The sequence below is a fragment of the Trachemys scripta genome, chromosome 14, assembly GCF_013100865.1.
Source record: "Trachemys scripta elegans isolate TJP31775 chromosome 14, CAS_Tse_1.0, whole genome shotgun sequence".
Lineage (NCBI taxonomy): Eukaryota > Metazoa > Chordata > Testudines > Emydidae > Trachemys > Trachemys scripta.
The window spans coordinates 35645938-35658031 of NC_048311.1; the positions used below are offsets into that span (position 1 = coordinate 35645938).

The 12094-nt window shown below is 50.1% G+C and overlaps 1 protein-coding gene across 1 annotated transcript; it reads right to left on the bottom strand.

Moving 5' to 3' along the window:
- LOC117887092 (E3 ubiquitin-protein ligase TRIM7-like) lies at positions 1 to 5524 on the bottom strand. The gene is made up of 6 exons (XM_034789334.1): positions 5510 to 5524; positions 4647 to 4868; positions 3419 to 3475; positions 2696 to 2735; positions 2054 to 2083; positions 1 to 1095 (listed from the first exon to the last, which is right to left on the bottom strand). The coding sequence occupies exons 1-6, from the start codon at positions 5522 to 5524 to the stop codon at positions 575 to 577; spliced, it is 885 nt and encodes a 294-aa protein (XP_034645225.1). The 3' UTR covers positions 1 to 574.
- Between the last annotated feature and the right edge of the window lie 6570 nt (positions 5525 to 12094).

A 12094-nucleotide genomic window follows, 5' to 3' on the forward strand; every position in this document is an offset into this window, starting at 1 on the left:
GCAAACAAACCCCACACTGGTGAATCAAATAGTTCTGAGGGCTCCTGGGTTTAGTGCTATATTTTATCCAGCAGGAGACAGGAGAAATCATTGAGAGACACAAACATTTCAGCATCTTTACAGCTGTGAAGATACGGAATCCACTTGGTGAAAAAACAAAAACGCCAGCACCAGCCAATGAGCGTGGGAACCATAAAACACAACCTCCATGGGCTTGATATAAAAATAACTTTATTAAATTCTAGAAAACACTCATCAAAAGTGAAGATTAGCCATTTTCTCCTGTCCCTCCCGTGCCCCAAAGATTTGCCACCTGTACTGTCCTCCCTCACCCAGGACTCCTCCTCTTGCTCTCTGACCAGGCAGAATGCTAGAGTCCTCCGGGATCATAGAGAACAGTGACAAACAGGCTGGTCAGTGTCCCTGAGGGCTGGGTGGTTTTGGTTGGTTGTTTTTTTGGAGGTGGGAGAACAGGTCACCAGTCCACTTTAGATTCCCTGGTTGTAGAAATGAGGGTGCCAGAGTCTAGAGAAGCCCATTTCATGGCCTGCAGGGGGATAGATAACCTTGTGCATCAGGAACAGAGTCTCAACTGGGTTTCACTGTCCCAAAAACAGAACCAAGGGCGGATTCTCTCCCCATTGAAAGACGCTGGTGGGAAAGTGAAGATCGGGGCCTTGTTTTCAACACTGAAAAACGCCATCTGCCCCTCGTCACAGTCCAGACAAACCCGGATCCTGCTGGGGACCCGGCCCAGTGACACTGTGGTCTCAGGGGAGGTGCGAGCCTGATATTGATCCCCATGCAGCCACTGCACAGCCCAGATCCCCTCCTTAGGGTTAAAACTCAACCCCCGCTTCCTATTCACAGACTCTCTGGCCACTCCTACAGCCCAGCATCGCCCACCCCCCATCTCCACCTCCCAGCAATGTCTCCCTGAGGTGAATCCCTCACAGGTCAGCACACAGCACGCAGTGTCAAATCTCTCAGGGTTGTTGGGCAGTCGCTGTGGTGTGTTTCCCCGTCTCACATGTTTCCGATCTTCAGACAGGATGAGTTGGGGATGAGCCGTGTCTGGATCCAGAGTCACATTCACTGGGGAGAGAGAATCAGAGCGTTAGGGGCAGAGCTCAGTGCCGGGAGAGGCTGGGACCATTTCTCACACTCCCCAGCAGCCCTGTCCTGGCTGGGACCCTCCCTGATTTCCTGCCTCTCTGTCCTGGGTCTCAGGAAGCTGCCTCTGTGCTGGGGCTGAGCAGGGATTTCACCGCGGCTCCCACCTCCCAGGGCCTAGAGGTGCTGTTATAGCTGCAGATTCTGCATCTCCATCTCCTCCCCGCTGCATCTTCCTGCTCCCCGTGCTGCGGCTCCCCACTCCCAGCAGCAGGGACAGGGCGGGGCGGGGCAGGCAGCAGAGTCTGGGGTGGGACCGAAGGGGCATCAGCCTCAGCCGCCTCTTGGGGAGACACCCCCAGTCAGAGGGAATCAAGGAGGCAGCAGAGAGGGGAGCACAAACCCCAGTGCAGCTGGGACAAGGGGAGGAGGCAGTAGCCCTGGGTGGAAGGGGGTGGGAGGGAGTTGGTGGGTACACCAGGGCAGGGCCCCCAGCCCATGGTGAATGCGAGAGGAGGAGGCAGTGTCCACAGAAGACCTCCCAAAGACAGAGAGGACGGAGGGGCCTAGTTGGCAACCCAAGAGCCCAGGGGGAAGGAAGAGGTGGGACCCACAGGGAGAGACAGAGAATGGGCGATGTCCTATGGACACACTGAGGGAGGGTCAGACCAGGCACCCACCCCCTCAGCATAACAGAGGAGTCAGAGCCCTCACTCAGTCAGTACATTGCACAGTAATTAAGGGGTTGATAATATATTGGAGTGCCCCAGCCCCCTCCCCTGCAATGCTCACTCTCTATGGATGGGGGCCTCTGTTTTGTTCAATCTCAGAAGATTCTTCCTCAAGTGAATCCAGTGCCACAAACACAAATTGTCCTTTTCTCTCAATCCATCTAAACCCCACCCATTCGACTACCCCCTTTTGCCAGAGATCCACTTACTTGCTGTCTGCAGTTCAAACACCAGAGCTTCTAGGGAGGAGAGGGAGAGAAAGAGATTTCATGGTATCAAAATTATGTTTCATGCAGGATTTCTACAATTAACAGAATAACTGCTGTAGTTCTGGGACACGAACAGAGGGAAAAAGGCAGGGAGACCCAGAGAGAGAAATACAGAGAGACACATAGTGGAAAATGTGCCCATATGGAGATGGGCCAGTATCAGACTTATGGACACTTTTCTGCACTAATAACATAGTTAAAAACACGGTTTCAGTGGCATTTAGTGTTCCTTGCCTTTCTACAAGCGAAAATTCTTAGACAGGTCAGACCAGAATGAAACAGACTCAGGAAGAGAAGATGGAGCCCTTTGCATTACCACAGCGTTTCACTCAACCAAGTACTTTGCAGTCCTCAAGAATTAGGGCAAGGAAGACGACAATGAATCACATTCGGACAATTATTGTTTCTCCATAAATATCTTATATGTTGGAAAAAAATTTCTTAGCTAATTCAAAACTTTGTCTATATTTCTTCCATGTTCTTAAACTGGGTTTTACATTCGCAGCTAATTGGACAGGGCCGTTTCCTCCAACATTCACAGAGATCAGACTCCATTTTCCTTTCTCAATCCCTGCTCGATACCTTGGAATTTCTTCAGAGTCTCCTTTAGTACAATGTTTTTCTGGGTAAAATCACCAAGGAGAAATCGCCACTGTCTGCTGGAACTTCCCTTTCTCGCACCTGGAGAGAAACAGAATTCTCTAATTAATTGATTGTAAATCACGATTTTATCCATATTTCAGATGAATTTCATGCCAGTGAAAGCTGCTGGACTGCGGGGCCTGGAGGCTGGATTGTTCTATGTATCCCGGCCTCAGAGCAGGTACCGCTCAGGCAAGGGCAGCACAAACTTCACCCACAGCAGCCCAGTTTGTTTCCAGCATGACCTGGGGAGAGATGACATTGAGGGGAAGTGGAGCAGGCAGATGGGCCAACAAGCTGCATTGACTCCGTTACGCTTTATGGTGTGGACACCTGCCCAGTCAGAAATAGATGGAGACCACTAACCCCAAATCACCTCACCAGGGTGCCAAACGGACACAAGTTGAACATATTCGAACATTGCTGATCTGAAAGGGTCCATATTCCCATTCCCTGGGACACAAGAAATTCAATGGATCTATTCGGGTCTATTAACTTGTCCTCATGCTTCATCATCTCAGCGTCTCGAATAAAGAGCATCAATCCAGGGAGTAATGTCAGCAGAGGGGAGATTAGGATCTGAGGGGTGACCCTGTCCTGCACAGTTAACCGTGGTGCCCTGAGGAGATGTGGGCCTCGCATGGTGCTCAAGCCCCTCCCCACACAGCGTCCCTGAGAGTGAGATGGAGCCATGTACCTGCCCAAGGTGCTTCTGACGTCCTAGAGGGGGGGAGACAGAGAACAAAGAGTTCAGGTACGAGTGATAACCACGAGAAAGAAGTCAGCTGGTGGAGAAGAGGCTGGGGTGGGCCAGACTATGATCCTGGTTCAGGGGTGTTAGTGGTGTCATAGGTAGAACGGCAGCTGGCCTGGGATAATTTCCAAAAGAGAGTCCCCCTTTCACTCCATGAAACAGGGATCACATTATTTAAATAATATTTCCCTGCCTCAGGAGCGGCGGTTGAATTAATGTGTGTTATTAACGGGCTCTGCTCCCCCAGTGATGTGGGCCATAAGTGGACCCAGAACACTGTAAAAAGACCATTAAAATCTAAACCCTATAAAGGGGCCCCTCTCCCAGGATCCCTAACAACACAAGAACGGCCATACTGGGTCAGACTGACAGCCCATCGAGCCCAGTGTCCTGTTTTCTGACAGATGCTTCAGAGGAAATGAATAGAACAGAGCAATGTCAAGTGATCCATCCCCAGTCCCAGTTTCTGGGAGTTAGAGCTTTAGGGCCACCCAAAGCATGGGGTTGTGTCCCTGACCATCTTGGCTAACAGCTATTTATGGACCTATCCTCCATGAACTTCTCTAATTCTTTTTTTAATCCAGTTATACTTTTGGCCTACACAACATCCCATTACAACGAGTTCCACAGGTTGACTGTGAGGCCTATGAAGAAGCATTTTTTTATGTTTGTTTTGAACCTGCTGCCTATTAATTTCATTGGGTAACCCCTGGTTCTTGTGTAATGTGAAGGGGTAAAAAATACTTCCCTGTTCACTTTCTCCGCACCAGTCATGATTTCATAGACCTTCATCATATCCCCATTTAGTCACCTCTTTTCTAAACTGAACACTCCCAGTCTTTTTAATCTCTGCTCCAATGGAAACTGTTCCATACCCCTAATCAAATTACTAATAATACAAAGGAGAATAATAAAACAGAAGCAAGTGGAAGTGATCATAAACCAGAGAATTCACATTTTAACAGTTGTTCATAACAATAAAATGAGGTACCATTAAAGAGAGAGTGAGAGAGAGGATTCCTATGTAAAAACTAGAAACAGTGAGTTTCATTGTAGTGTTCGGATCCTGCACTCCAAGCCACGTGGGTCTCCCCGGTCATCCATTTCCCAAATATCTCCAAGGCTCTGAGGTCTCACCTGCAGGAATTCACTCGCTGGCTGCTGGCACTTCCCCTCCATCTCGCTGATCAGCTCACTGAGACGGGAAATCTCCGCGGAGAGTTTGGTGATATTTTCATCCTGCAGCTTCACAATCTCCTTCTCCAGCTCTCCCAGCCAGAGTCGCTCTTCTTCCTCCAGAAACTGGTGCAGCTGCTTAAATTGAGCCACAATTTTCTCTCTCTCAGCTTCTGCCTTTCCCTGTAAAGAAGAGGCACAAACAGGGAAAGGGCACATCAAGGACACACCCAGAAGCAGGGGAGATTTCACAGAGCCTGTATGAGCAGGAGGGGAATTTCTAAATATTCAGCACCTCAAAAGCAGACAGAAACTTTCTGCACTTAACCAGAGAGAAGATTTTCCTAGAAAGTTCCACCTCGACCTAAATTCCCTTCCCCTCTGACATGGTTTCTTTCTGTTGTGATCAGTGACCTGTGACAATCTCAGTCGTTCCAGTAGCAGAAAGAGCAGGATTCAGAGATACATTCTCAGGGTATGTCTACACTACAAAATTAGGTCGAATTTATAGAAGCCAGTTTTATAGAAATCGGTTTTATACAGTCGATTGTGTGTGTTCCCACATAAAATGCTCTGAGTGCATTAAGTCGGCGGACTGCGTCCACAGTACCAAGGCTAGCATCAATTTCCGGAGCATTGCACTGTGGGTAGCTATCCCACAGTTCCCGCAGTCTCCACTGCCCATTGGAATTCTGGGTTGAGATCCCAGTGCCTGATGATGCAAAAACAGTGTCGCGGGGGGTTCTGGGTACATGTCATCAGGCCCCTCCCCCTCCGTCAGAGCAACGGCAGACAATCGATTTGCGCCTTTTTACCTGGGTTACCTGTGCAGACAACATAACACGGCAAGCGTGGAGCCCACTCAGCTCAGCTCAGCTCACCGTCACCATATGTCATCTGGGTGCCGGCAGACGTGGTACTGCGTTGCTACACAGCAGCAGCTAATTGCCTTTTGGCAGTAGACGGTGCAGTATGACTGGTAGCCTTCATCGGCTATCTGGGTGCTGGCAGACGTGGGGCTGTATTGCTATACAGCAGCAGCTCCTTGCCTTTTGGCAGTGGATGGTGTATTACGACTGGTATCCGTCGTCGTCGTACTCCTCAGTGAGTTCGGTCGGAGGTACCTGGGCAGACATGTTTTGTCTCCTGGAGACTCAGTCCTGCCGGCAGTCCTATTGAACCGTCTTGACGATGATGGCTAGCAGTCGTAATACAGCATTTTCTGCCAAGCACCCAGAAGATGCCGATGGCTATCAATCATGCTGCACCGTCTGCTGCCAGCCTAAGATGTAAAAAATAGATGGACCAGATTTGTTCTGTATTCATTTGCTTCCCCCTCCCTCCGTGAAATCAACGGCCTGCTAAACCCAGGGTTTTGAGTTCAATCTTTGGGGGGGAGCCATTCTGTGTGACAGTTGTTTGTGTTTCTCCCTGATGCACAGCCACCTTTGTGGATTTTAATTCCCTGTAAGCCATGTCATCACTCGCCCCTCCCTCCCTCCGTCAGACAATAGTTTTCGCGCCTTTTTTCAGCCCAGACACCATAGCACTGGGATCATGGAGCCCGCTCAGATCACCGCGGCAATTATGAGCACTATGAACACCACGCGCATTGTCCTGGAGTATATGCAGAGCCAGAACATGCCAAAGCCAAAACCAGGCGAGGAGGCTATTGCAGCGATTGCAGAGCGGCAACGAGAGTGATGAGGAAATTGACATGGACATAGACCTCTCACAAAGTACAGGCCCCAGCAATGTGCAAATCATGGTGTTACTGGGGCAGGTTCATGCCGTGGAACGCCGATTCTGAGCCCAGGAAACAAGCACAGACTGGTGGGACCGCATCGTGTTGCAGGTGTGGGACGATTCCCAGTGGCTGCGAAACTTTCGCATGCGTAAGGGCACTTTCATGGAACTTTGTGATTTGCTTTCCCCTGCCCTGAAGCACCAGAATACCAGGATGAAAGCAGCCCTCACAGTTGAGAAGCGAGTAGCAATAGCCCTGTGGAAGCTTGCAACGCCAGACAGCTACCGGTCAGTCGGGAATCAATTTGGAGTGGGCAACTCTACTGTGGGGGCTGCTGTGATCCAAGTAGCCAACGCAATCAAAGACCTGCTGATATCAAGGGTAGTGACTCTGGGAAATGTGCAGGTCATAGTGGATGGCTTTGCTGCAATGGGATTCCCAAACTGTGGTGGGGCGATAGATGGAACCCATATCCCTATCTTGTCACCGGAGCACCAAGCCACTGAGTACATAAACCTCAAGGGGTACTTTTCAATGCTGCTGTAAGCCCTGGTGGATCACAAGGGACGTTTCACTAACATCAACGTGGGATGGCCTGGAAAGGTACATGATGCTCATGTCTTCAGGAACTCTGGTCTGTTTCAAAAGCTGGAGGAAGGTACTTTCTTCCCGGACCAGAAAATAACCGCTGGGGATGTTGAAATGCCTATCGTTATCCTTGGGGACCCAGCCTACGCCTTACTGCCATGGATCATGAAGCCGTACACAGGCAGCCTGGACAGTAGTCAGGACCTGTTCAACTATAGGCTGAGCAAGTGCCGAATGGTGGTAGAATGTGCATTTGGACGATTAAAAGCGCACTGGCGCAGTTTACTGACTCGGATAGACCTCGGCGAAGCCAATATTCCAATTGTTATTGCTGCTTGCTGTGCGCTCCACAATATCTGTGAGAGTAAAGGGGAGACATTTATGGCGGGGTGGGAGGTTGAAGCAAATCGCCTGGCCGCTGATTCCGCACAGCCAGACACCAGGGCAGTTAGAAGAGTACAGCAGGGCGCGGTGCGCATCATAGAAGCTTTGAAAACCAGTTTTGTGACTGGCTAGGCTACGGTGTGAAACTTCTGTTTGTTTCTCCTTGATGAACCCTTCCCCTCCCCCACGGTTCACTCTACTTCCCTGTAAACTAACCACCCTCCCCTCCCCACTTCAAGCACCACTTGCAGAGGCAATAAAGTCATTGTTACTTCACATTCATGCATTCTTTATTAATTCATCACACAAGTAGGGGGATAACTGCCAAGGTAGCCTGGGAGGGGTGGGGGAGGAGGGAAGGAAAAGGACACACTGCAGTTTAAAACTTTAAAACTTTAACACTTATTGAAGGCCAGCCTTCTGATGCTTGGACAATCATCTGGGGTGGAGTGACTGGGTGGCCGGAGGCCCCCCCACCGCGTTCTTGGACGTCTGGGTGAGGAGGCTATGGAACTTGGGGAGGAGGGCTGTTGGTTACACAGGGGCTATAGCGGCGGTCTCTGCTCCTGCTGCCTTTCCTGCAGCTCAACCATATGCTGGAGTATTTCAGTTTGATGCTCCAGCAGCCGGAGCATCGACTCTTGCCTTCTGTCTGCAAGCTGATGCCACCTATCCTCTTCAGCCCACCACTTGCTCTCTTCAGCCCGCGATTCAGCCCACCACCTCTCCTCTCGTTCATATTGTGCTTTTTTGCACTCTGACATTGACTGCCTCCACGCATTCTGCTGTGCTCTGTCAGCGTGGGAGGACATCTGGAGCTCCGAGAATATAGCATCCCAAGTCCGCCGTTTTCTCCTTCTAATCTTCACTAGCCTCTGCGAAGGAGAAACATTTGCAGCTGGTGGAGGAGAAGGGAGAGGTGGTTAAAAAAGACACATTTTAGAGAACAATGGGGTACACTCTTTCACGTTAAATTTTGCTGTTCACATTACACAGCACATGTGCTTTCATTACAAGGTCGCATTTTTCCTCTTATAGTGAGGGCCTGCCGGTTTGGTGTGAGAGATCACTCACACAGTGCCAGGCAACAGATTTCGGCTTGCAGGCAGCCATGGTAAGCCACAGTCTTTTGGCTTTTTTAACCTTCTTAACATGTGGGAATGGTTTCAAACAGCAGCGCCCTCATTTCCCATATCAAGGATGAATTGGGTTGGCCATTTAAAATGGGTTTGCAATGTAAAAGGAGGGGCTGCGGTTTCCAGGTTAACATGCAGTACAAACCCAACTAACCCCACTCCCCCCCTACACCCAATTCTCTGGGATGATCACTTCACCCCTCTCCCTACCGCGTGGCTAACAGCGGGGAACATTTCTGTTCAGCCGAGCAGGAACGGGCACCAGGATGCTGGGCGGAGATTTCCTACCTTGTACTCCTGGGCAGCTTCCTCTATGGGAACCACCGTGAGATCTGTGAGCCCGGGATCTGTCACACACCACGCAGATTGGGGTTTGTTCCTTCCTGCAGAACAGTTTCAGAGCCTCCTGGTGCCTCTCACACACTCGCTCCCCTCCTGAGCCTTTGGCTGCCTGTAAACTCAGCCCTCTGGCTATTTCGATAACTCTCGCCAGTTCCCTGCTGGGCCTGAAATTTCTCTGCGGGGTGGTTTCTCTGCACTGAGGACAGGAGAAGTTTGGCTCCGACTCCCCCCAGCACTGGCTGATGCAGGCCCGGCAGAAGTTGTGCCCGCAATGGATAGAAACCGGCTCTTGGAATACTCCAGGCAGATGGGACACGAAAGTTCATCCCGGAGGCTTTCTGCAGGGCTCTCTGCAGCCATGGCTCCTCGTGGGAAGGGTAACAAAAAGTTAGTTTGAATTTCCAGCAGTGTGGGACAGGAATTGGGTGTTTCCCTTCTTGGGTCAGTCTCATTGGCTGAGCTAGAATCAGCTGTGTCTGTGAGTTCTCCCGGCCCCTGGGGGCTCTGATGAGAAACCTGACCCTCTCTCTGCTGGGAAGAGTGCTCAGGGGAAAAAGCAGAGTCAGGTTAGGGAGACTGTCACTGTTTTCAAAAAAGTGAAGAGTTGACTTGAATTCTATTATTTGACTCCCAAATCCACACACCCCCTGGTTGGGCAGGGCTTTGTTCATTGCAGCAGATCTGATTTCTCAGTATTGGGATGCTCTCCCAGGCAGGACTGTGCCCTTGTGTCGAAGGCCGGGGCAGACAGAGGAGCGGCTGGATGGACCATGGGCTGCAGTGCAGCATTGTGCAGACTAGAGTACACACCTTTGATTCCCTTACGGGGTTACTGCCGGGGTTAATTTTAAATGCAGCAGCTGGGCGGTTTGCTTCAGTCTGTGTGAGGCTGAGGACGCTGATTTACAACCTTAATTCCAAGGGCCGTGACTTGCAAATATCCAATCCAGTGCAGAGCTTCCTGTCGTGGACAGTGTTTGAGACTGCACTGGGTTTCTTATTGCAGAGAGTGGGGGAACTATTTGGGGGAGACTTGGATGTACCGCAGAATTTTGTTCTTTTTTTCGCAGTGGAGGCATTGAAACTTTGGGTCTCTGAGGCTGGGAACTCGGTGCAGACTCCAGGAGATTTGGTGCCAGACTGGAGAGCGGGTGTGGTGTTCAAACAGGAGCCAGGAAAGGGAATTCAGCTGCAGGGGGAAGGCAGCGCTGGCTGGACACGCTTCTGCAGATGCAGCTAGTTCCACCGGCTGCTCTGCACGTGGATGGAATGGTACATCCATTGAAAGTGGATACGTTGGAAACGGACCAGGATGCACTATTACAAATCAGCATCTCCTGCCCTCGCTGTCTCAGGCAGCCTGCTGCTGTTCGGGGTGGGCACTGTTTCTAAGGGCAATGGGATGTTGGATTGTTTACCTGTCAGATCATAGTGACTGATTATTTTCATCGAAGCACCCATGTCATGGATCAGTATACAGAACAAACAGAAGGCAGTGCCTTTCCCCAAAGAGCTTACAGTTGAAGTACCAGACAAGAGACAAAAGGTGGGTCTTTTGGAGGAGGATGCGATTAGTGGCTCTGCACACTTCCATCAACACGAGTCTAACGGTCGACTTTCCCACTCCAAACTGGTTTGCGACCAATCGGTAGCAGTCTGGAGTAGCCAGCTTCCACCGTGCAATCGTCACGCACTTCTCCAGTGACAGGGCAGTTCTCGTTCTCGTGTCCTTGCACCGCAGGATTGGGGCGAGCTCATCACACAGTCCCTTGAATGTGGCTTTCCTCATGCGAAAGTTCTGCAGCCACTGCACATCATCCCAGACGTGCATCATGATGTGATCCCACCACTCAGTGCTTGTTTCCCGAGTCCAAAAGCGGCGTTCCACTGTGATCAGCACCTCCGTGAATGCCACAAGCAATCTCATGTCATAGCTATTATGTGTGGCGAGATCAATGTCGCACTCCTCTTGCCTTTGTAGTTTAAGGAATAATTCCACTGCCATTCATGACGTGTTAGTGAGAGCGAGCAGCACATTGGTCAGCAGTGCGGGATCCATTCCTGCAGACCGAAGAGGCAGAGCGCGCAGTACACAAACTGTTGAAAGACGGTGCCAAATGCAGACGGAAGCACAGAGATTGCTGAAGCAATGCATCACAGGGCATTGGGACTGGACCCAGGATGCCCCGCCACCCCCTCCGCCTTCCCACAAGTCTTAGCAGCAAAAGAGAAAGAGGTGCTTTCTTTGTGGGATAATGCCCAGAGTGCACCACTCTGAATAGCGCTGCAAGTGCCGCAAGTGTGAACACGCTATTGCACAGGCAGCTGTCAGTGTGAACACACAACAGCAGTTTTCCTTCAGCGCTCTCTGAGCAGTGCTGTAACTGCCGGTGCTGTAACTTTGCAAGTGTAGACGTGCCCTTAGCTAGCTATCTCAGGTATCTCAAAGCATTATGACGCTGCGGCCGCGCACACTTCAGCATGGGCTATTCCTGCGACTAGTTATCCAGGGTTTGGGGTGTGCTTGTACCCCTCAGGCTGCTACGGTTTGACTGCTCCAGGACCCAAGCCGACTAAATTAAAGCTAGCTCAGATATGTCTACACATAATGCGTTCACAACCCAGGACTGCAGTCAAAACAGACCTGCACAGAAACACAACTCACTTTCCCCTCCTAGATGCCTTGTCAAATCTCAGAGTCTCTTTCAGAAAGATGTGTGTCAGAGAGAAAACTTGAGACTCTTCACCTCTTCAGGAGAAAACTTGTCCCCCTGTAACATCCCCATTCTTGTACCTCAAAAGAAACAGCATTTTTAACGGTTTCAGAGTGATAGCCGTGTTACACCCCTACTCTACTTGCACTATGTCGGAGAAAAACACAGTTCTCACTTTTTGTTTGGGTACAGCAAGTCAGATGCTTTATTTTCTCTCTATCAATTGCATAGAGGGAGAGAGCTAAGCAGGTCTCTCAACAGGTAAACAATTTCAGCAAGCATTTATACCTTTTGTTACAGACAATAATGAGCAACAGCTGCATTTTGTTTATACATAGGTCATTCTGATATCTTGTTTTGCTCACTAATGTAGACTCTTAGTCTACATTCCATATTATCTACACATTATCTACACAAGGTCGCAACAACTTCTCACACAGTTCTTTCCCACTTGCCTCACACATTCCTTGCTTCTACAAATCTCGCGTTATTAGGGTT

Excerpts from the sequence above, each read along its gene's own strand:
- LOC117887092 (XM_034789334.1), bottom strand. Across the intron at positions 2,736-3,418 it reads CTCACTCTCAGGGACGCTGT|AAAAACATTGTACTAAAGGA; the intron begins GTGGGGAGGGGC and ends GATTTTACCCAG. Across the intron at positions 1,096-2,053 it reads GTTTGAACTGCAGACAGCAA|TGAATGTGACTCTGGATCCA; the intron begins GTAAGTGGATCT and ends CTCTCTCCCCAG.